This window comes from Hakea prostrata, chromosome 2, assembly GCF_041222555.1.
Source record: "Hakea prostrata isolate BN-2017 chromosome 2, UWA_Hpros_2, whole genome shotgun sequence".
Lineage (NCBI taxonomy): Eukaryota > Viridiplantae > Streptophyta > Magnoliopsida > Proteales > Proteaceae > Hakea > Hakea prostrata.
The window spans coordinates 53,917,248-53,942,093 of record NC_142601.1 but is presented as its reverse complement, the minus strand read 5'-3'; the positions used below and the strand labels follow the sequence as shown (position 1 = coordinate 53,942,093).

The following is a 24,846-nucleotide window of genomic DNA, read 5'->3' as shown; positions in this document are numbered from 1 at the left end:
TTAGCTTTTGAAAGATCTTCTTGTTTAAGCTAGTGATTGATATTGTTATTCATGTTAAGGTTAAGGGTTTAAGCACAAGGTTTGCTTAAAGCATTACACCCTGCATATTTAGTTTGGAATAATAATGTAATCAAGTTTCATTTAAAGGTTGCTACATCATCAATGTGGAATGACTTAACAAACCTTTATACCCTACAATCCTACCAAATTATCTAAAATATGTAAATTGCCACGAATGCTAACTATGATGAAATTCGAACAATTAGAAAAACATAGAATTGGATTAAGACTTTCCTAAATGGTCTTTAACTTCATCTGACCCTGAAATTGGATGTTCCATCTATATTTCATTCCTTTTTGTAAGGGCATCTACCATGTTCTCCTTTGATCTCATCTCACATTGACCAAAGTGATGACTTCTTGTTCCATAACATAATTTAGAACTTATCTTAAAAAAACTTCGGTCCTTTAGTTGTGAAATTTTTAAAATCACAAAAGACTATAATGTATTAATTCCAAAATAATCTAGTAGTTTTCATTTGGGCACACTATTCACATTTTGTAAACTGTATCGAAGTGTCAGGTGGTGTGTTATAACTTATAAGTTTTAGTAAAATTGGACCTAAGTTTTAGTAAAATTGGACCATTTTCTTATAGTTCATGTGTCCCAATCCAACTGCAATATTTTAAAATCAATTAAATTTTAACTAATATGATTTTTTGTCTAATTTTCTATAACTTAGTCACATGCCTAATTAGACAAGTACAAACAAAAAATACTGAGAACTATCACTATGAAAAATGCATATGCCAACAGCATGGTTTTAATGCACAACATTGAAGTGGATATCGTTAGTATTGCTATGTATCAACGGTGTTGAAATTAGTCCTTTGCTGGTCTTGATATAGGATATGGACAAGAACAAAATTGTCAAATAAAAGGACAAGTTATTCAGTACTGGTGATCTATATTGTTACTGATGTTATACACTTCAATATTGTGCATTAAAATCAAGGATGTTGGTATTTGCATTTTTTATAGAGAGAGTTTTCACTATTTTTTGCTTGTATTGGTCTAATTAATGGCATGTATAGACAAAGGTTTAGAAAATGAGACAATAAATAATATTGTTCAAATTTAATTGATCCTAAAACATTAAAGTGTGGATTGGGTCATGTGAAATATAGGAAAATGGTCCAATTTTACAAAAACTTGTAACATAACATTATATACTTTGATACAGTTTAACAAGTGTGAACGGTGTGCCCAAATGAAAACTAGTTGTTGGGTTTCTAGGAGCACACAAATTTTGGAATTAATACATTGAAGTTTTTTGTGATTTTAAAAAGTTCACAACTAAAGGACTGAAGTATTTAGTTACATTTATGGATGAATTTTCTAGATGCTATAATATTTATTTGTTAAAATTGAAAGATGAAGCATTTAAAAATTTTTGGATTGAGAATCAACTAAAACTAAAGTTAAGACTTAGAAGTGAGAAAGGAGGTGATGAATATTCCTTGACAGAGTTCAAGACATTGTGCTTTTAAGGGTATAATTCTTGAAATTACTGCATCTTACTCACCTCAGTCAAATGGTATAGTTAAACCAATGAACAGGATGTCACGTAAATGTTAAATTCCATGTTATTGACTATTGGGATGCTTGCTTGTTATAAGGGAGAAGTAGTGTCAACTGCTACATTCTAAATAGGTTATCAACACCCAAAATTAATGAAACCTCATATGAATTGTGGCATAAACATCTTTGTAAAGTTGACCTTTTAAAGACTTGGGGTTGTATATCTTTTGTTAAGTTACAAGATTGTAAGAGACCTAAGGTGGAACCTAAATTTAATACTTGTGTACCTTTAGAATGTGCAGAAGAGTATGTTGTAGGCCAGTTCTTGGATCTATTAGCCAATGTGGTGATAGAATCTAGGGATGCAATATTCTTTAAAGATAAGTTTCTTACAAATCAAGGCATGACCTTACCAAGACTATAAGAAATGGTTATAAAGTCGATTGTGGAATCTAAACCAGTCATTTCTGATTTTAATTCTAATATCATTCTTGAATCAGAACCTAGGCAAACATCCAAAAGAGATAAGAGTATCCAAGAGTTTTGGTGAGGTCTATGTGACATACCATTTAAAGGATGATTTGCTATTAGCAGAGGGAATGATGTTGAAAGGCACTCTTTTGCTACAAAATAACATATAGACCCTAGTTGATTTGCCTAAAGTGGCTGAGACTGAGAGTATGAGTTGTAAATGGTTTTGAGGAAAAAACTAAATCTTGATGGATCTGCAACCTTGTATAAGCATGATCAATAGCTAAGGCTTCTACTCAAGTTAATGGAGTGGATTATTAAATTTTATTCAGTAGTCATGATTAGAATTCTTTTTGCTTTGGCACTACGTTGTGCATCAAATAGATGTAAAAATGCTTCTTCCTTAATGAAGATCTCACTAATAAAATTTGCATGAACAAACCTGAAGGGTGTATTATGAATGGTTCTAAACATACCGACTATAAGTTAAGCTAGTCTTTTTATGATCTTAAACAAGCACCCAAATATGACATAAAAAAATTGACAAAAATAGTGAAGAGCTTTGGTTTTCAGTCCAAAACTTAGATAAGTGCCTTTACTATAAATATTTGTGTTGAATAAAGTTGTAATTATCTATTTGTATGTAGATGATATGTTGATTCTTGGTTTTGATCATTACTTACTGAGCGATGCTAAAGAAACCTTAGCAAAAGAATCTGACATGAAGAATCTTGGTGTTGTAGACATCATCCTGATATGAAAGCAAGTTTCATTGGGTAAATGATGACCTTTAACTAATCTAGTTATATTGAATAACTACTTTCTAGATGGAGATACAATAAATATATTCTGGTTGAGACACCATAGATTATAAAAAAGCTCATACTAAACAACAATGAAGCTTGAATCAATTTAATAATTTTAAACTGATTGGTGATCTCTTGTATGTAATAAGTTGCATTAAGCCAGACATAACCTATACCACAGGTACGCTGAGTTGATTCACTAATAAAGTGCAATGGGCTGCCTTCACAAGGTTGATGAGATACCATAAGGGTACTTGAACAATGCCCTTTTTAGAACTAGACATCCTTCAATTCTAGAATGATGATTCTGATGCATCTTGTTGCTTGGATATAGGAACAACAAATCTACTAGTAATTATATTTTTACATTAGGTCAAACAACTATTGAATGGAAATCCAAGAGATAGACTTTTATTGCACTGAGCTCTATAAAATTAGAATTATGTTCTCTAGCCTCAGCAAGAGATGAGGCAACGGGTGGATAAAAGATTTGATCCTAGATATTCTTTTGCTTAACTTAAAGATAACCTCTTTAAGTTTGTCTTGTGATAATCAAGTAATGACAGTGATAGCTAATAACTCACTTTTTGATAGTAAGGGGAGACAAATTAGGATAAGACAGGTCATTCTGAATTATGTTATGGAACAAGAAGTGATCACTTTGGTGGTTGTGAGATCAAAGAAGAACATAGGGGATGCCCTTACAAAGGGAATGAGATATAGATGGAACATTCAATTTTATGGGGCAGATGGGGTTAAAGACCATATGGGTATGTCTTAGTCCAATTCTATGTTTCTTTTAATTGTTTGAATTTCATTTATCCATACTTAGCAGTCGTGGCAATTTACATATTTCAGATAATTTGGTAGGATTGTATTGAGTATAGGGGTTTGTGAAGTCATTCACATTGATGATGTAGCAACTTTTGTATGAAACTCGATTACCTAACTATTCCAAACAAAAAATATAGAAATCGTTGATATGTTTCAGTGATGTGAGTGTATCTTTATATCATTCCACATCTATGTCTTTCATAAAAAGGGTGTATCATTCCAAAGTTGATGATACAACCGATAATTGTTTGACATGATAACTATAACATTCCAAATGGAAACATGGACTGGTTCTTTATAAAAGAAACCATCTAGATCTTGTTTTTGTATTGAAACTTGATGAGACGGAAAGATGTTTTTTCAGCCATCATTTGGATTATAATAAGTTCTTTTGATCATATTCTTTTGGTCATATTTTGGCAAATTTGTGATCAATGACAAAAGTGAAGGAGCGAATACAAACCTAGTAAGTTATGTATGATTCTATTTAGTTTGAAGGTTACATTTCTACGACCATTGCTGGAGCCATATGTAGAATACAGGATGAGATTGTTGAGCTATTTGAGTTATAGCCAACTTATGTTCTAACATAGGCCATCATATTGGTTACAAACTAGCAAGGTAATGAGCCTTATGGGAGAGTCCAGTTAACTGTAGAACCTAATTATCTATAAATACTAGCTAGAAGAAATGCTCTGGGCATTCTAAACTAGATACTCAAGGTGTAATGCTTTAAGCAAGCCTTGTGCTTAGAACCCTAACCCTAACAAATCTCAGTCAGCTAAACTTTTTTGCCTCGTAAAATTACAGTGACCATCCAAATGGTGGAGTTCCATTAGTTGTATCCATAAAAACAACATTCATTACTAACACTTTCTATCTTCTTCTACTTTGCTTCTAAACAAATAGCATTCTCTCTCTCCCCCCCCCCCCAGTGGAAGACTTCATTGCTTTGATATTATTTCTGTACAATTTACAACATTTCTGATGAATGATTTTTATTGTTAATTATTTAGGATCTAAACTTTTGATACGTGAACTGCCCTCGATATTTGATGGATCTGCAGTAGTGAAGGCCCAACCCCAAGACGACTCTAAGGCTACTTTGGCTCCTAAGGTATCCCATGTCTCTTCTTCCCATACAAGTTGTTGGTATGTTGCACAGCTCAGGAATCAAAAGGGTTAAGGTGAAATTTGTACTTGCAACTGTTCATTTTTATTTCACGTTTCCTTTATAATTTCTATTCTTTGCAAGTTCACACCATAGTTGCTTTCATACACTGTTCATGGTTAGATTAAGGAGGCCTAGAGCTTTTATGGCATTCATGAATTATGTGCTCAAGATTCTCCACTTCTATTTTGCTTTATTCTTTAATGACATATTTACCCACACGTGGGTTACTTTGCCAATTGCCATAACAACTAAAGTAAGAAAACGAGAATGTTCTTTTTGGATTTCATGATGACTTTTTTCTTTGAGGGAAAAAGATTGGTGTTCTATGGCTATAGCCTCCATAATTTAGAGGTCCATATCATCTAGGCTCCTTAAGATTTTCAAGTATCCACAATGATTTGCTGACTTGAGAGTATTCTCATCAGAAAGATGCAAGATTCCCATTAAGAAAATTTTTTGGATGTCAATTAAATAATAGCATTTACTTAGATGTGAATAGTGTTTAGCAGTTTATGCATTTGGGCCCTTTCTGAAGATTGAAAGAAAACTCAATGATTAAAATTCTTATTACTGATTTGTTGGAGATTGAATGTTATATGATTGAAGATTCCTTTTTGATGGGTGTCGAAACCACCAAAGTTAATCCTTCTCTCAACTGAATCTGTAATAGCAGTGAGTAGGGTTGAATTCACAGAGATTGGTGAAGATTTATTCCTTGATAAAAATTGGGGGGTTTTGAATCAAGAAACTAAATAATAAATAAAACAAACAACGAATGCAGTAGTTAACAAGAAAATCAGAATAATAAAAAATTTCAATCAAGATTTAATTTCAGTATTGATTTTCTCAATTGATCATTGACTCAAAGACAAAAACTTTAATTTCGGGTAGATTGGTTATGGTCATTGAGGATCAATCCTCTAACAACATCTTTCCCTACTTCCTCGATAACCTTTGGATCCGTCATTTGAGTTATTTTGTTAATCAATAAACATAACCTTCGGATCTGTCCTTTGAGTTATGCCTATTTGTCGCATCAAATATTAAAGACGCAATCCCTAGACAATATACTCGGAAAAGCCTTGTGTATTTAAAACTAGGACATACATCCTCATAGCAAACTCTCTAGGGCATTGATTATCCATTCAAGAATGCTATTTGTCACTTATATTAGAATAATCAATAAATAACTATTCGAATTGACTAACTATTGAACTAATCATCAAACAATAGGCCTCTTGTCAAGTATTAATCCAATAACATAATGAACATGGAAAATGTATAAATACCTGTTGGATTCTACTAGGAGTTCAATTAGAGTTTGTATTGGAGTTAAATTAGAGTTTGTATTGGAGTTAAATTAGAGTTTGTATTCATGAAGAATTCTATTCCTTGTAATAGTGTACTTTCTACTTAATTATAAATAGAGGGCTTGAGATCATTGATCTATAAACCATTCCACAACAATCACAACATGGTATCAGAGCCTAAGTTCGATTGATCTTCTTCAATTCTTTTTTCCTTCTGCAAAATCCATCAAAGATTTTTCGCAGATTTTCTTTTTCTTCTTCTATCGTAAAACCCATCGCAGTTGCAGAATTTTCTGCAACCGTAAAACCATCGTAGAGTTCTCTTTCTTCTGCAACAATTGCAGAATTTCTTCTACAACCATCGCAGGATTTTTCTGCAACTAGCGTAGAAATTCAAATTCCTCTTTTTTTCTGCAACTATCGCAGAAATTCAAATTCGGAAATTTTCTGCACCTATCGATTCTTCAGTTTTGGACAGAAATCTGCCACTGCAAGAACAAGAAAAAGGAGGGAAAGAAGAACCCTACTGCTACCACTGTTGCTACATCCGCTACTATCGTTGCTGCTACTGGTGCTGCTCTTATCACTGCTTCCTGCGTCATCGAGAGAAGAACAAAAGAAAGAAATCCTGTGTCATCGAGAGAAGAAATAAAGAAAGAAAGCAAACAGTGAGTTTTTTACCTAAATCTTAAACCGATGCTTAAGGGGTTTAATTGGTAAATTTGCATTCTTCTAGGGACTTAATCGTAATTTTACAGCTTTTAGGGACCTATTTATAAGTTTTCAAGGACTTATTTGCAAATTTATACAGTTTCAGGGACTTAATTGTAAGTTTAGATTTGTTAGGGACATATTTGTCATTTCCTAAAAAATAAAATTGGACCCATTGCACTTTGGACCGTGTTTTTTTTTTTTTTTTCTTTCCAGGTATCCTAGAAATGTATATTGGGTGATTAAGTGCATGTCTAGGAAAATTTTGTCTAAGGAGTCTGGTATTTAAGCGGACCGGTTGTGTCCTACCAGTCTTTCCTGGAAACTTTCCTGGTTTACTTTGGTTCAAGAATATACTAATTGGAGGTAACTTGAGGAGATACTTTTCACGTGTTATCATTACTTAGAATTGTTTTGGGTTGTTCGGCTATTGCATTCTACAACTTCTGTTATTTCAAAAGGTTGAAGACTGAAGAACTGCAGATAATTTTGTCAACATGACGACTATTGATGGTACTCCTGCTCCCACTGGCTCCGAACATTACCCCACTCTTCATCCTCTTTCGGTAAGCTTTGATATACAAATTATTTGATTTGGTCCCGATCTGCGTACCTGACTATTGCCGGAATAGGACTTGTTGGATACATTACGGGCACCACTATCAAACCTACTACCAGATGCGTTTCACAGGATAAATGGATCTCAAATGACTCTTATTATGTCATTTCTTTTGAATTACATGATTCCAAATATTGCCCGTGGATATCTATTACTTGATACTACAGCCCAAATCTGAAGGCTACTACCTGAAACATATGGGCAGTTGGGGAATGATGTATAGGTTTATGAGCTACAAAAGAAGCTTCATGAGACTACCCAAAAGGAACTAACTGTGGCCCAATATTATGCCGCGTTGCGATCTCTTTGGCAGGAGTTGGATCATTATGGGGATTATCATCCCACTAACCCAGATGATGTGACTACTTATAGGAAGCACATTGATAATATTCGGGTATATGACTTCTTGGCAGGTTTGAATGTGGAGTATGATCAGATTAAAGTACAAGTTTTAAGTCGTTCTCCCTTTCCTACACTAGAACAGTCTTATGCTCTTGTTCAGTGTGAGGAAAGTCATCGCTTAGCCATGCTTCATACTCTTATTATGGAGAAATCAGCCTTACAGTCTGTTCGCACTAAATCTGATCCGGCTAAGGAGATTGTCAAGTGTGAGCGCTGTCACAAACCATATCATACCAAGACAAATTGTTGAAAACTGCATGGGAAGCCTGCTGATTTTGAGCAACAAGCACAAAGAAAGGAAAAACCAAAGGCTAATCTTTCTGAGACAGTTTCCACTACATCCATTGCAGATGTTGGTTTTTCACAGGAGGAGTTCGCTACTCTGCGACGTATTCTGTAGTCTTCTATTGTCGGTACAGCCTCGACCAGTCCTTCCTCTACTACCCATACCAACTCTTACCTTGCTACTTCAGGTAAAACTTTTACAGGCTTTCAAGTTTCTTCAGTTTCTACTCCTTGGATCATTGATACAAGAGCCACAGATCATATGATAGGTTTATCCTCCTCTTTCTTACAATATTCTCCAACTTTTGGAAATGATAAAGTTCAAATTGCTGATGGCTTCTATTCTTCCATTGTTGGAAAAGGGACCATTCAGCATTCTTCATCACTTTCTTTGTCTAAAGTTTTATGTGTTCCCTCTTTCTCTACTAACTTGCTCTCTATCAGTAGTCTTACACATGATTTGAATTGTAAAGTGATATTTTCCCCATCTTACTGTGTCTTCCAGGATCTGGTCACGGGGAAGGAGATTGACTTGGTAAACTAGACAATGGACTTTATTTGCTCGAGCCGATTGAAGGATCTGCTTCCGCTTTGACTTCATCTTCTAATCTGGTCCATTCGGTAATAACAAATCTTCATCAGTGGCACCGTAGGCTAGGTCACCCCCCTCTAGGAACTCTTAAGAAAATATTTCCTGATTTGGTTTCTTCTTATAATGAGGATAATTTTTTCTGTGAAGCGTGCATTTTTGTGAAGCAGACTCATTCTACTTATTTACCTTCTCTTCATAATAGAAAAACTAATCCTTTTATGTTAATTCATATTGATGTGTGGGGTCCCTGCCGACGTGTGTCTATTACTGGCCATAGGTACTTTGTTACTTTTATTGATTGTCACTCTCGTTCTACATGGATTTATCTTTTAAAACAAAAAAATGAAGTTTTTCGTGTTTTCTCGATTTTTATAATATGATTAAAACTCAGTTCAATGCCATTGTGAAGATCTTTCGCAGTGACAATGGCACATAGTATTTTGATGGTGAATTTTAGAGATATCTCTCTGACTTTGGCATAATACACCAGACCAGTTACGTTGATACAACTGCCCAAAATGGGGTTGCCAAAAGGAAAAATCAGCATCTCTTAGAGATAGTTCGTTCCATTATGATTGCTATGAATGTACCTGACCAATACTGGAGTGATGCTATACTCGCTGCTTCTTATCTTATGAATAGGATGCCCAGTAGGATACTTGGTTTTAAATGTCCTAATGAGATTCTTCAGGGAGCCTCTTCTTTTGTTATTCACCCAAAGGTTTTTGGATGCGTGTGTTATGCCAGAATCATAGCCCACCAGAGTAAGCTGGTTCCCTGCGGCCTATGTTGCATATTTTTGAGATATTCTACTACTCAGAAAGGGTACAAATGTTATCATCTTCCTTCCCGGAAAACCATTGTATCCATGGATGTAATTTTTAATGAGTTTTGCCCTTGCTATACACCTCTCCAGGGGGAGAGTCCTAAAGGAGAGATGTTCTTTCCGACTCTAGATCTTCCTATCACACACCAACACAACTTAAGAGTCCCAGGAGAGTTTCCTGACCAGGGGGAGACTTCAGCCAGTATACCTGAGGACTCTAATCCTCCCCCTTCGTTTTCTGAACCATGTGAAGAACCTAACCAGGGGGAGACCACTCCTGTGAGACACACTGTTGGGGTCTTTCAAAACTAGATTGACCAAAATATGGAAGTGCAGACTTATCAAAGGAAGAATTACAACCGGCTAAAGCAAGTGGAGAAAGGTGATATGTTACCACTTCAATCTCCTGGCTCCGGAATCGATTCTACTGTTCCCCGTAAGGTTTATTCTTCTGATCTTCCTATTGCTGTTAGAAAATGGGTCAGATCTTGTACTCAACATCCCATAGCTAATTATGTTTCTTATAACTCTTTGTCTAACTCCTACCGTGATTTTATATCCTCTCTGTCATCTGTATATGTTCGTAAAAGTTGGCAGGAAGCCTATGCTGATAAGAGATGGAAGGTAGTTATGGTAGAGGAAATGCAGGCAATGAAGAAAAATGATACTTGGGAGCTGGTTACACTTCCTCTGGGAAAAAAACTAGTGGGCTGCAAATGGGTATTTGTGGTTAAACAAAATATGGATGGATCAGTCAACAAGTTAAAAGCTAGACAAGTTGCAAAGGGGTTTACCTAGACCTATGGGATTGATTATCAAGAGACCTTTGCCCTTGTTGCAAAAATAAACATTGTCGAGTTCTCGCTGTTTGTAGCTATGAACAAAGACTGGAACTTGCACCAACTAGACGTAAAGAATGCCTTTTTACATTGGGAGTTAGCAGAAGAAGTCTATATGAAAATCCCATATGGTTTCTCCGATGACAATACTGCAGGAAAAGTTTGTCGGTTGAAGAGGTCAATTTATGGGTTAAAACAGTCTCCTAGATGCTGGTTTGGACCCCTCTTGAAGGCAATGACTTCTATGGGTACAAGCAAAGCAATGTTGATCATACACTATTTGTCAAGAAGTTAGGTACTAATATCACACTTCTCATTGTCTATGTAGACGATATTGTCATCACAGGGAATGATGGTGAAGAAATTCAAAAGTTGAAAGACTTTCTTGGCAGAGAGTTTGAAATTAAAGATCTAGGGAATTTACAGTATTTCTTAGGGATTGAGGTGGCTCGATCAAAGAAAGGTATATTCCCTATCTCAAAGAAAGTATGTCCTAGATCTATTATTAGAAGTGGGAATGTTGGGGTGTAAAGCAATTGATACCCCTATTGAAGCTGAAGCTAAACTTAAAGAAAAAGAAGGAGAACCAGTGGACAAAGGAAGATACCAAAGGCAAGTAGGGAAGCTTATTTACTTGTCCCACACCAGGCCAGACATCGCTTATGCTATAGGGATAGTGAGCCAATTCATGCATGATCCATATTTAGCTCATATGAAGGCTGTTACCAGAATAGTATAGTATTTGAAGGGAACTCCTGGAAAAGGAATACTTCAGTCACCCACTGATAATCTAAAAGTAGAAGCATACACTGATGCAGACTGGGCTGAATCTCCAGACATGAAGTCAATTTCAGGTTACTGTACCTTTGTTGGAGGTAATCTAGTTACTTGGAGAAATAAGAAACAAAATGTGGTAGTTTTATCTAGTACCGAAGCTGAATATAGAGCTATGGTTCGTGGAGTTTGTGAGCTACTATGGTTGAAAGGCTTGCTGCAAGATATTGAAGTCCAAGTTCCAAATCCTATGATGTTATATTGTAACAACAAGGCTGCTATTAGTATTGCTAATAATCCGGTGCAACATGATCGTACTAAGCACATTGAAATTGACAGGTTTTTTGTCAAAGGAAAGCTGGAACAAGGGCTTATCTGCATGCCTTTTGTAAGATCTGGACACCAAGTAGCAGATGTTTTCACTAAGGGTTTGAAAGAAAGAGATTTCCTTTCTATTGTAGGCAAGTTGGGCATGACTAATATCTATGCTTAAACTTGAGGGGGAGTGTTGGATTCTACTAGGAGTTCAATTAGAGTTTGTAGAGGAGTTAAATTAGAGTTTGTATTCATGAAGAATTCTATTTCTTGTAATAGTGTACTTTTACTCAATTATAAATAGAGGGCTTGAGATCATTGATCTATAAGCCATTCCACAACAATCACAACAATCACAACAATACCTGATAATTAAAGAAAACTAATTACTCGGAGTCTCACAATTGTCGAAAATCAAACTTTTATTAATCTTGATCTAAAGATGGAATTAGCTAGACATGGGAAGGAAGAATAAAGAAATGAAAGAAAACATTGCCCCCTCTTCCTTAGAACTATGGCCTCTTGTTGTGGTGTGTCACGTCTAATCTCTAGAAATGTGTTTCTTCTTATAGAGGTTTCCTACCAATTCTGCATCATTTTCAATTTTGTCATTTCCATCGTTCTCTTTAACAATGCAATTCTTCCCAATTCAGTTGTTTCCTTTCTTCCTCCTTGCCCCTTCAATGTTTTCCATACTTCCTCCTTGCCTATTTGATTGTTTTCATTCTCCTTATTGTCAATGCAATGGTTTCTAATTTAGTCACTTTCCAATTCAGCTTCTTCCTTAGATGTCCGATCGCAAGAGGGAACGAAATCTTTGTTTGTTGAATTAACACATTTTATAAAAATCCTCAAGATTTGGACAAAATCAAACTCCAGCTTTGGACATAATCAAATCCTCCATCTTAATTTGGGCCTGGTTCTTTGATTTGATTTAAAATTGTGGCACTGCAGTTCTAAACCACTCTTTTTCTTGACTCGATATCCAAACGCTCTAATCTGTCCATATGATAAAAATCTAATTAAACAACCAATTAGTCTCATTAAATTACAAAGGATTTGATATAATATTAATGCATTAAGCGACCTATCACTTTTTATCTTAAGATGGTGACCATTATGTTCACTTCCTATTGAAATTCACCATGGGCCGTATGATGTGGCTGAGAATATGTTTGAATCCTGAATATCTAAGCAACTGTATTTTTTATAGATAAATGTCAGTTTTTTCCTGTGACCTTGTTGAAGTATACGTCTCCAATGTTCTAAGGGTGGCGACTGTTGTGCTGCCTACCAGCAATACTGCAACACAGTATTTCCATTGCTTGATTGCAAGAACTATTTTATCTCTTGAGCCTGGGAAATAAAATGAAAAAGAGAAAGGCTTTCGAAATGAAACTTCAACACACTTCCAAAGGTATATTGGGAGAAATTGAATATCTTGCGATATTTCGATATCCAGCAGAAGTTTGCTTATTTCAATTTCGCCTTGGCAATTTGTTTCTCCAAGGCCGGAATTCACAAAATTTGGCGAAATTTTGCAAAATTTTGTTCCATGATGGCAACTACCGAAGCACCGAACCACATATCCACTAGCTGTAAATAATAGTTGCATCGTCTAAATAGCCAGATGCTTCTCATTTATTAACCCTGGTTTGGTCATCTATGATGAGCTCATAACATGGCCACTGTAGTTTTGAACATACCAACTGTATTTGCAATGTTTTATTCTTATTTGATATTCCGCATCTTCGTTATTAGCATCTGGAAATATCCATCTAATACAATTGTGTGCACCCATAACTGCCTTGATGTAGAGAACCTAGAAGAAAGGAAATAGCAGCCTCTCTGTCTGTCCAATCTTTTACTAATCATGTTAGAACCATTTTAATAATTTGTAGTCTGCACAAAGACAATTATCACCTCTATATGTTTATATAATATTAACGGGAGGAAATGTTGGCCTGCAAAGCTGATCTTGTATTTAAGGTCAACTAGATCAGTATGAAGATTTGGTAATGGGATGAAGCCAAATTTATGGCTGACTTGTTTGCGCACCATATGCGTATGCCTTTTCTAAATGGGGTTGGCTGGAGAATCTTGCTGGCAACGCTAGTCTTTTCTTGTGATAGACATGACCCAAAAGCAAGTGTTCTCTTTTGCAGCTTACACCTGAGGAGTCATGGCTATGCTTCGATGAAGATGCATTGGTTCTACACAATAAGGTGAGCTGTCTTCTTATTTAGATTTCCACATACTCACTAAAAATCACCTCTATAGGTTCGGGCATTTGCAGGTTGGCCTGGTACTCGAGCCAAAGTTTGCTCTCTTGACAGCAGCAATGGTCAGCAAAGTATCCTAGAGCTTAAAATTATCACTACAAGAGTTGGCAACAGGAGCTGTATTCAGGATGGTGATGAGGACAGTGTGAATTTCAATGGAGGTGCATTGATTTTTCCAAGTGGTGGCAAATCTGCTCTTGAGGTAAGAGTTGTTGTCTTCTGTTATTATTGTTAAAGGCATAGTTTTCATATCACCTGATCTAAAGCACTTGGAGAGGGGGGGGGGTGTAAAAGGCAAGTTGTCACCAATAAGGAGGGCAAGGCTGCCTAGGAGACCCCAGTCAATCAAGGCACCTTGACTCTGAGACAACACATTAACAACTTCTAAACGATGTCCAGGACTGGTAGGAGTGGGTCAGGGCCAACTTCTAATCCTGGATGTCAACCTGCTGAATGTAACAAAGCAAAAAGAAGATTGTGTTCTGGTTTGTGCAATTAGGTAAACAGTTGCTAGATCCTTTTCATGGCTCCTAATTTTGGAACTGTGGTGACCAATTAGGTGTTGGAACTTCAGCTTCCTGGGAAGAAAGTCGTGAGTGCAACTGCATTTTGGAATGGCTTGCGAGGCAGAAAACTGAAGAAATGGCGGTAGAAGTCTCCTTTTTTGACAGCATTTGGATTGCTGGTTGAGCAATTTATCGCTGGGGTTCCTACCATACCCCCAAGAGGTAGGTACCTAAATTAGGGTTTAGGGTTATTTATACAAGCTTGTCAATCCAAATATCAGACAGATTGGATTGTCGAATTGTTCATCCTTCAAATTTTGTTACCCACCTCAACTGTATGACTTTACCATGTTTTGGTCTTTCTCCATTGTTGAGCACCGAGTCATCAGCTGATTTGGCCATTCCAACCGTTGGATGGATGGCTGTCATGTGGAGGTAGTGGTTTTTCTTGTTGTATTTCAGTGCAAACACAATAATACCTCTTGCGCAATTTGTATCTCATAGGCCGAAGTCAGTAATATCTCGCACCATAGATACAAATTTTTCGCCTATTATTCTTAGCTGTCTATGTGTGAACCAATGTGAATTTTTTGTTTTTTTGGTTGGGGTGCGTTTCTATGCACTTTGCCCAGGTGAAGTTTTTGGGTAACTACTGAATCTAGTTAGCCAACTTGCTCTTTAGGGAAGAAATGTTTTGACTTCAAGAGTCCAACTGGAGTTGCCCTAAGTATTGGTTCTTTATTTATGATTTCCATGATAATCTCAGGCTATGGCATGGTTTAGGTAATTGTGGTGCATGGCCATTCTTAGTCCCCTTTTGTACGAGCTCATTATTGGTCAGATGAGCTGGTTAATTCCGTTAAAATAAATTTTTTAATTAAAAATGTTTGGTTCTGAAAATGGTAGACCTCATAAAGCCGGCTAACGGTAGCTATGTGTAGAGTTGCTATTACCTCACAACGGCAAGTCTTCTGAATGAAGGGGCTATCTCCATGGGGGGGGGTTTGGGGGGTTTGGGTTAGGCCATGGAAGTTTGAGGCAATAACAGGTGTATGATGCCCTTCTATTGGATAAGCTGTATCGCCTAATTTGTATTGATACCAGTATTAGTACAATGGCGATTTGTCGATTTGAATGTAAATGCAGTGATGGTGTTAGGAAATTTCACCTTAGATTGCTGGTGTTCTGCAAGTAGGATATAGGGTGGGAAACCTAATGAGTTTTATCCGAGATTTCTGGACTCCCATGTTCAGCTTCCAGCATGTGTGTCTATTCTTTCTCTACTACTGTGAAGTAGGAATTTCTGGGTATTCAAGCACACGTTGCCCAACGTACAGGGGAAGATCAATAATGAAATTGGAGAGTGAACTCTCCATCAATCAATGGTCTCTTGTTCTATTCCAAACACTAACAGTAATGAACAACCGACTGGCCTAACTTAAAAAGGGTTTCCTTGACTCAAATCCAACTGATTTTTCTTCCCCCCTCCCAACCCACCCAAAAAAAAAAAAAAAAAAAAAAAAAATTCCAAGTGATTTGATCTCCAATTCTGAGTTTAAATATCCATTTGAAACTTGGAGAGGCTGTTGGGTCCTCAGTAGGGTCAATCAAAGCATTCAATTACATATTTTAACTTAATCTCCTTTTCAGGAATCCCGGTGAATGATTGTTGGTAAAAGCCATCATGAAATACCTAACCACTTCCATTAACACCAATTGGAGGATATTCTATTCTTCTCTTTTTCCAAGCTTAAAAAACAATGGCTATCTTTAACCCAAATCGCTGCTCCAATAATATCTATCTCAACATGACCCTACGCTTCACATGTATGGATGGTGTGCATGGGTCCACCCATGCAGTTCAGTTGATCTAGTGCCCCATAATGAATGATTGAATTCATCAATTCAGGCCCTTCGAATGAAATTTAATTCATGCAGACCTGGTGGCTATGGAAAGTTCTTACACCACATGATTTAGGCTTGCCCTGTTGAAGCTGCCATTGAAACCATTTCAGCTTTGAAGTTTGATGTGAAGGAGATCTAACTCAACAAACCTTTTGGGCAGATTAATCTGCTCTTTCCTTATCTATATTCAACCTGGAATTGATTTAGCACATTACTGGGTAAGAGTATCAAAACCTAATCGAACTGAACCAAAAAAAAATGAGATCTTGTTGGATCATGTTCTAGAAGATAACTACAATTCTTTCACAATCCTTATTATAACCAACAGTAGAAAAAGTTGAAACTGAAAGATACATTTTAAATGATATGGATTAGGAGAACTAAAGGCTTCATCGATTGCAAGCATGATTGTTTGGCCTCCTTTCACTCATTGGCTCGTAGAGCTTGTTTCTTCACTTGCATCCACAAAAATTTTGTTCTACCAAACAAACAACAACTTGCAATTGATGCCAAAATTTGAGTGTAGAAGCTAGTTCGATAGGTTATGATTAGAGACTACTGTAGATACAGAATGGTTGATAAGAATGTTAAAAGATGGATTCAAAATATCTCCCAAGGGGGTGGGGAGAGAGGACCCCTCACCCCCTTGGACGGTTGGAGCTGATCAACAGAGTCTAAAGTTTGTAAGCTCTGGTTTCTTTTTTTTTTTCCCCTCTTTTGATAGAATCTTTTGATCTACTTTACAGCAGAGAGGTACTCAAAGTTGAGTTCTTATCAGAAAGATAACCCAAATGAGTGAGAGATTCGAAAGGAGAGTAAAAAACAAAGAGAACAGAAGGTAAGCCTTGCGGTCGGTGTTCTTAGTCTGATGTCCTTTTCACCCTTCATGACTATCCATACAAGTCACTGAGTATGGTTTGACTGACGTGACTTTAAATGAAGCTAGCTAGCCTGGTGTAATCGGTTGGGTGGATTGAATTTGTTTTGGTTCATCATTGGGTTATAATCTGAAAAGTTTCCCGTTTAAGTTTGGTTGTGGTTTTAATCCGGATCATCACTTCACCAACAAGTTAGTTCGCCCAACAACCATCCCGTTGGGAGAGACATATTCTCAGGTGTTCTTTCCACCACAAGATTAACAATGGTGGACCGGCCAGGCCACCCCATTTTTGAAATGGTCCTTGTCCATCTGTGCTCCCAAAAAGGAGAGGGTCATGTCATTCATCCTATCTAACTGGTTTCACTCATCCTAAGTTTGGTTATGTGGACTTTTAAAACCCTAATTTTGATCTTGAATTCACCAATAAGTTTAGTTTCGACCCAATCAAAAACTCAAATTTATGCCAATGTTGGATTGGTAGAATAGTAGAGATCCATATTTCTCGATTGATTCCATTTTTTGAGGCCACTTTTTGTTTTTTTGTGTCTAGTGGGTTCCATCTTTGGCCCACATATAGGCCCCCTCCATGCAGCCCGCTATAATCAAGATGCATGCAAGTTGACCCGGATGAACCTCAAATTTGACTATAATTGTCACAATCCCATTTTTCACAGGCTTGGTGGGGTCCACAAGCGATGTCTGACCTCACCAAAATATCAATTGGAATCTAGCCTTATTTAAATTATTCTTTAACTACGTTCGGATCATTTGATTAAATCATCAAACCAATCATCAAGATCTTTTAATAAGACTGACACATTTACACACAATAATAAAATAATAATATAAAAAATTCGAGGCATCACAATAATTGTGTGATTATAGAACTACAAAAGATCTATAATTTCATATTGTTATCTTACATTTATCAAAATTATCTTACAAGGTGGTAGAGCAAGGCTCAAATATTGAACCTTGACTGGCTTATGAGTTTTAACCCTCCTCTTGGATAAAAAATATTTGAACCCTACGTTGATGCTGAATTCCCAATATTCAAACTTTTTCTTGTATCTCTAGAAGATGTGAATGGTGTTCACTCATACTATAGTTTGGAAGGTCATGTCTTTGGCAAGGAAAATATCTGGTACCTGTCCACTCCTTGGCTTCATTTGGATTTCGGATCACCTGAAAAAAGAAAATGACACAACCCCAAGAATCACAATGTTGGTGAGTCAATCCAAGACCTATCACAATTCGAGATGCAATTTCTTGGAATGAAGCCATTGAATGCGGGTTTTACCTTATATTTTATTTGGTCGATTCATTTCTGACAAGAAAATAGACCATCCATTTTCCTCTGGATGAAGGACACATGTCCATCAATCACATTCAAAGGTTAAGATTAAATTCCAAAAAAAAAAAAAAAACACATAAACAAACAAACAATCTTCTAAATCTTACCTCAACCTTTAGATATAATTGAAAGACGTGTTATTCATCTAGAGGAAAATGATGGTCTAAAAATAGAGCCTTTTTTTTTTCTCTACTATTCAAAGGAATTAAATTCCAGATTTTTATTAAATAATTTATGCCTCAAGATCAAATGAATCTGTCACATAGTTCATGTCCCATGAGAAATGGTCCAACACTTTAAAATTTTGGATTTATTGTGTAGATGTAATCTTAGCAAACTTGTTCCAGTGGCTTTCATTTTTTTTCTTCCTTCCTAATTAGGGTTTTGGTGAGTCGGTTACCTTTAATTTTGGGTTTCCCTAAAAGTTCTTTTTAAGTGGCATAGAGGAAAACACAAAGTTGTTGAAACTGAATCGAAAGTCAAATTATTGGTCACAGGAACACTCGAATCAGTTGAAATTAAAATTTGATCAACTAGATCAAGATTTAGAGCAATAAGATGATAACAAAATTATAAAATAAAATAAAATAAAAAAAATAAATAAATAAAGAGAGGTGCTAATAAGATGCCCTTCTTTCACTTCAATGTGAAGATTTGAGGTCTTGCATGTCACACCACTCACAATGTAGAAAATGTCATGCACAGTTGCAGACCCTACGTCTCATTGTCAAATACACATTATTTGATAGTCTTATTGCAAGGACTTTTCTCGTATTTATTATCGCCATGAAGTTGGCATGGTTGTAGAATATGAGGAAAAATGCATCATAAATATTTTATTTAATTTGATTCCAAATTTAAGGACATCCCTCTAATGGGTTTAGCTCAAAATTTAATGTTGCCTATCTCAAAATTGACTAATTGACTAATTGACTACAGAAGATGAATTATTGATGAAGTTAAAATAAAATTAATAAAATGAGAGGCTTAAATGCTAAATAAGTTGTAAATGTTTGTTAAAATAGTTCGTTCTTTCATTCTTAAAGAACAAATCATTGAGAAAATAATATAAAGAATGACTTTTATAGAACATAGGAGACCCATTCTTTCCATTTCGATTAGTTGTTATCGTAATATTGGATCAACATCAACAAAATTGATCCCAAAGATTTTAGGTGTTATAAATAATTAAGATGATGGATCATATGGTCCTGTATACCTACCATCACAGCCATGAATGATTGAAAATATCTTATGAGATCAAAAACTCCAGATGTTTAATATCCACAAATTTCTTGTAACATAATACATAATCCAATAGTGATGTTTTGCAGCTAAGTCTATCAATAGCCAACTAACCTTGCCTTGTTGGTACCACACATCAACGTACACTTGAAGTTTGAAATTGTCATTTTCACATATAGCTATAGGGTGGCAAAAATGGGTCATCCACCCAAGTACAGTTTGAAAATCCACAAGGGACAAAATGCTCATCACAATCATCAACCATGTTAATTAAGCTTTGCCAACTTGAGTTTAGAGAAAGCTTCTTACGTGAGAAAATGCCTGGATGATGCTTGAAGGGGAAGAACCCAATAAAAGTTATCACTTCAGTGCATCCAAATTCATGAATGATAGAAAGTTATTATTTTAGCATGGCTTCTATGTTTATTTATTTTCAGATAAGAAGGCTTCTATTTTTAGATATAAATTGTGTAAAAGAATCTTCACCTAATAGTCAGATAGTCATAGTTGTAGCATGAGATCATGGCATCGAAATAACCTCTTAGTAATTTCATGCCATAAATAATGAAGAGTGAAAAAAGTAAAGAGTGAAAAGGTGAAATTATTCTTTTCATATTCATAAAATAAAAATATCTTGTACAAAAATTTGCATGAAGGTTTTGCCAATGAGAAAAACAAAAAGGGCATATCTTTTTAAAGGTATTAAGCCCTTCTAGAACATACATGAGTTATAACTTAGTTTATCAATAGTTTTGAGTGATTTGAATGCTGCAGGAGGGATATGAAAACTACTACCAAAGCAAGTTGCTATGAATGATAGGGACAGGAAATAAATGAATCATCTTATATAATTCATGATTGATCAACAGAAACAATGTATAGTAAGTCTTAACCCAAAGCCTAAATCATGTATTTCTTTGTTCATCACTTCTCTTAGTTAATTTTACCCATAAAATCCATGCAAAAAGGGTTTAACTATGAATAATGACAACTTGATCTAACCCTCTTTTACTCGAACTTGGAACTAACAAGAAACACAGAAAAACTTGCATAAAAGATCATATATAACTAATAATAAAAGATGATCAGTTTGCTTCTGCATGGTTGTTTTTCTATTTTCACAGATGCAACTTGGCAGCGTACATGGTCAACCAGACTAAGAATGGCTACCGCGTACATTAATGGCCACAAGCCAGGATATCAGTGTTGTTTGGCTGGAAATGGTTCTTTAAACAAATGGTTTATATGCGACTGCACCAATGAAATTTCGTAATATGGCATCTGAGATTGAAGGCGGCAGCATTTTTCATTTGAGAACCGAGGGGGTAGAGAGAGAGAGAGGATACAGAAGGAGCTACCTATCTCCAGTGGCATTAATGGTGCAGAGAATAAAAGACCCAAACCCAATAAGCCAAGAAATCTTAAATTGAACAGAAAAAGAATGAAGCCAGGACATTATGGTCATTCAGCAGACAAGATAAAGGAAAGGTAGGCACCCATATTTGAATAAAATCAAAGGAAACATAAAAGCACTTTACAACAGTTACCCATTAAGCTCCCAAATATAAAAATCATAAGCAAATAATGGACCCAGAAGTTTTCTGGGTCTTACTGCTCCCTCACGACCCTTTGGTCTGTACAATTAGTTTGATTTGGGTTCATAAAAATTTGATTTTTTTTTTTTATTTCTAATTAATTGAAACACAAGTTGCTCACAGTTCAGACATCACTCCTCTTCCTCCTCCAAACCCACCATTCCTTTCTTGTATAAATACCAATTAACACTACATGTATCTCCATAAACTCATCATTCCTCTCTTCCCAAACCGACCAAACACCTCTCTCTCTCCCTCCCTCCCTAGTTCCCAAGTTTGACATCAACAGCTTGTGCAGAGCCATAAGAGAAGAAGATGGGAGCTCTTGACTATCTATCAAACTTTTGTACTGTAACAAGCACAAGCACCAAAAGCAAGCGCAAGCTAATGCAGGTATCATTAACTACAACCAACCCTTTTGTTCTTCCGGTTCTTCTCAACTTCTTTTCTCTGCAAACCCTGCTTTCTGCACCCATCACTTGTCTCTCTATTCCTCTTTGCAGTTCCTTTTGGATTGTTCTACTGTTGTGTTCTACTTAAAAGATGTGATTTTGTTTCTTTTCCAGACAGTAGATATCAAGGTGAAGATGGACTGTGATGGCTGTGAAAGGAGAGTTAAACATGCTGTTTCATCCATGAAAGGTTCCCAGAGCTTCTCTCTCTCTTTCCCTCTTTCCGCTGAAGTTATTATAGTTTGGCTTCTACGTTCACAGAACGAGAAAATATGATACTGATTTCATTATAACAGTATCCATACTGAATCGATGTTTAAAGACTAGCTACATAAGATTGTAAAGTGGGTTTTCACCCTTTGTTGTCCACCATGATCGCTGCTTCTCCTCTTTCCCCCCTGTGTCTGTAGTCGGTTTCTTTAGTAAAAGACAGGAAAATTGATTTTCACTAGAAAAACCGTGAGAGGTTAGTGATGATGTTTGGATTCTAGCCTGAAAACAAATATAAATATAAACAAAATTTTCTTAAAATTTTGGATTTTGGTTTTGGCTTTCTGTCGGCTTCTTAGATATGTTTTACTCTACTGATTTTGTAAGCTGACTTGGGGGGCAGGTTAGGACCATTAGATACCTTGCTTTCAACTAGTTAAGCAGTCCTCTTGATCTTAAAAATTCAAAAACAAATGATAAAGCAGCTGGATTAGTTCCAAAAGCAAAACATAATTTAATACCAAAAACCCAATTCAGTTCTTGCTGATTTTTGTTCATTTGTTCTTTTTTCAGGAGTAAAATCCGTGGAGGTAAGCAGGAAACTAAGCAGGGTGACAGTTTCTGGCTACGTAGATCCAAACAAGGTCTTGAAAAGGATTAAAAGCACAGGAAAGAAGGCAGAATTTTGGCCTTATGTTCCTTACAACTTGGTATCTTACCCATATGTTGCTCAAGCTTATGATAAGAAGGCACCGGCCGGGTATGTCAGGAACGTAGTTCAAGCACTCCCTAGCCCAAATGCCCCAGACGAAAAGCTCACAACACTCTTCAGTGATGAAAACCCACACGCATGCTCTATTATGTAATTCTGTCTGTTAAGTTTCCGAATGCTGTACTTACATATCATCTTGAGTTGACAACAGTTTGTATAATATAGACTATATAAATAGATATATTTAAGTAATTAAAGGGTACTTTTTAGTTCTTCAATTCATGTAGTGTTAACTCACTTGATCTTCTTCCATCTAGTTTGATAACTGAATTGCTAGCTTGAATATACTTGTACAGGAAAGATGATCAATCTGTGAATTATAAGGAAAAGTAAAAAAGATACCTGTCATCACCTAATCGTACATGAAAGGTACAAATATGACTAAGTGATGCCCTAGGTGATTCCTCTAAACTTGAATCTGGCAGTAATGTAGGTGTGAAAGCAAAAGTATCATCATCTGGTGAGATGCTTGTAGTGATTCATTATAAGTTGGTTTGAGTAGCAGTTGGGTTAAAAAAAAATTATGGGTTGGGTATTAGAGAGTCAATGGAAAGAATCACATATGATGGATTCCACCTGAATTGTTCACATCCATTTCCATATGCTCATTTACATGAAGATTCAACAAATTCTTGAAACCTTTGGATATCGATAAACCAACATTTGAAACTACAACCAAGATAAGTGATTACACAATAAAACCATGAATTTTGACAAACATATTTGATTTAATGGAAGCTTAATAGGAAATAAATAAATATGGATATGCAGGCATTGAGTGTGGTGCCCTTATATTCTCACGAGGTCTCTCATGTCTATTTCCACTAAATTTACTATTATATATGAAAAGTATGTTAATCATTTTTCTGATTATATTAAGTAAATAAACTATTATATTTCACCTTTTTTTATGTCAAAAACACTTTTTGTTAAAGCCTTCGTTGTAGATTAGGTTCAAAATTTTCAGAAGCATGCATGCTAACTTTCGAGGATGGTCCCAATAATTCAATTGGAGCTTAGGTCGAGCCTAAATGTTCTCTAATTGTATGTAATCACTAAACTTGATTTCTTACTGTTCACAGAGTTTGTGGACCACCTCTAATTTGACGAGAGATCAACTTAAATGTCATTGAAGAGAACCCGAATTCCTTAGATATTAATGTTTATGGTAAGAACCTTTCCTTACAATCACTTGAACCCTACCATGTAACAAATTGTATGTTGGCTTTAAATTCTATGGATATTTAGACAAGTAGATCATTAAGTCCTTGTACATATATCAAGATTGAACTTTAACTTATGAGGGTTTTTCAATTGGAAAATAAAATATTGACATTCAAGGTATGGAAAAAAGTACATTGGAACAAAACATTGAAGAGATATGCACGGCAAGAAGGTTGTTTGATTGAAGAAATGATCCAGGAATGTGTGGGTGCTATCCAGTAATTTCTGGGTAACATCAGGGATTTTCTTGGTCGACCATTACTTGATCTCCAGGGTTTCTGATTTTTAATTTATCTTCTTTGGATTTGCATTTGGGAACCGACCATAAGACTGTGATTAAAAAAAAAAAGGTAAAAAAACAAATCAGTCTTAAAGTCTGGTGCCCCATGGCCCCACCCCATGTTTATCAAATTTTGTTTCTGCTTCTCTCTTTGCCTTGAATTGAACACAACAATCAAAAGTAAAAACATCTTATCCTACTTTCAAGTTCTTTTCCGTAAGATCTGATTATAATGTGGGTGACATGCTTCTATTGTTTATATGATGATCAAATTATATTGGCACTGATTGAGATCATTAATCATTAATTTCAGCAATGATATGATATCTTTTGCCGCTGAGACATATCAAAATAATATATTAACAATAATTTTACTGTTCATCTCATTATCAATTATAATAAAGCAGACAATAAAGAGTGAAAATTAAAGAAAATTTTAGAGAACATTTTGGATACTTGTGAATTTCTTTATATGGAGTAGGCCATTAAAGTTGGAGAATGATTCCGGGGAACACAATGTTTGGCTTTGAAATTTCCATTGGTTTTTAGAAGAGAAGCTTCCAGTAAAGAAACTATCTTCATATTTCTTTAACACAATTTT

At 35.7% G+C, this 24,846-nt stretch overlaps 2 protein-coding genes across 2 annotated transcripts in view; both read left to right on the top strand.

The window, feature by feature from the left end:
* Nucleotides 1–14,945, top strand: part of PDE194 (formyltransferase) — a 31,239-nt gene extending 16,294 nt beyond the window's left edge. Inside the window, exons 8-11 of the mRNA XM_089145100.1 lie at nucleotides 4,710–4,810; nucleotides 13,706–13,765; nucleotides 13,821–14,024; nucleotides 14,382–14,945. Of these exons, the coding sequence (XP_089001226.1) occupies nucleotides 4,710–4,810; nucleotides 13,706–13,765; nucleotides 13,821–14,024; nucleotides 14,382–14,474 (458 nt within the window). The 3' untranslated portion in view covers nucleotides 14,475–14,945. The remainder of the gene's footprint in view (nucleotides 1–4,709; nucleotides 4,811–13,705; nucleotides 13,766–13,820; nucleotides 14,025–14,381) is intronic.
* A 6,583-nt stretch (nucleotides 14,946–21,528) lies between these two features.
* LOC149024899 (heavy metal-associated isoprenylated plant protein 21-like) lies at nucleotides 21,529–22,962 on the top strand. Its single transcript, XM_089143022.1, has 3 exons — nucleotides 21,529–21,700; nucleotides 21,874–21,949; nucleotides 22,543–22,962. The coding sequence occupies exons 1-3, from the start codon at nucleotides 21,623–21,625 to the stop codon at nucleotides 22,833–22,835; spliced, it is 447 nt and encodes a 148-aa protein (XP_088999148.1). The 5' UTR covers nucleotides 21,529–21,622; the 3' UTR covers nucleotides 22,836–22,962.
* The last annotated feature ends 1,884 nt before the right edge of the window (nucleotides 22,963–24,846 follow it).

What these genes read in the sequence shown, in the direction of transcription:
- LOC149024899 (XM_089143022.1), top strand. Translation starts at nt 21,623, where the DNA reads ATGGGAGCTCTTGACTATCTATCAAACTTTTGTACTGTAACAAGCACA. An exon ending in GCAAGCGCAAGCTAATGCAG is followed by an intron (nt 21,701 to 21,873) that starts GTATCATTAACT and finishes TTTCTTTTCCAG; the next exon opens with ACAGTAGATATCAAGGTGAA. An exon ending in TGCTGTTTCATCCATGAAAG is followed by an intron (nt 21,950 to 22,542) that starts GTTCCCAGAGCT and finishes TTCTTTTTTCAG; the next exon opens with GAGTAAAATCCGTGGAGGTA.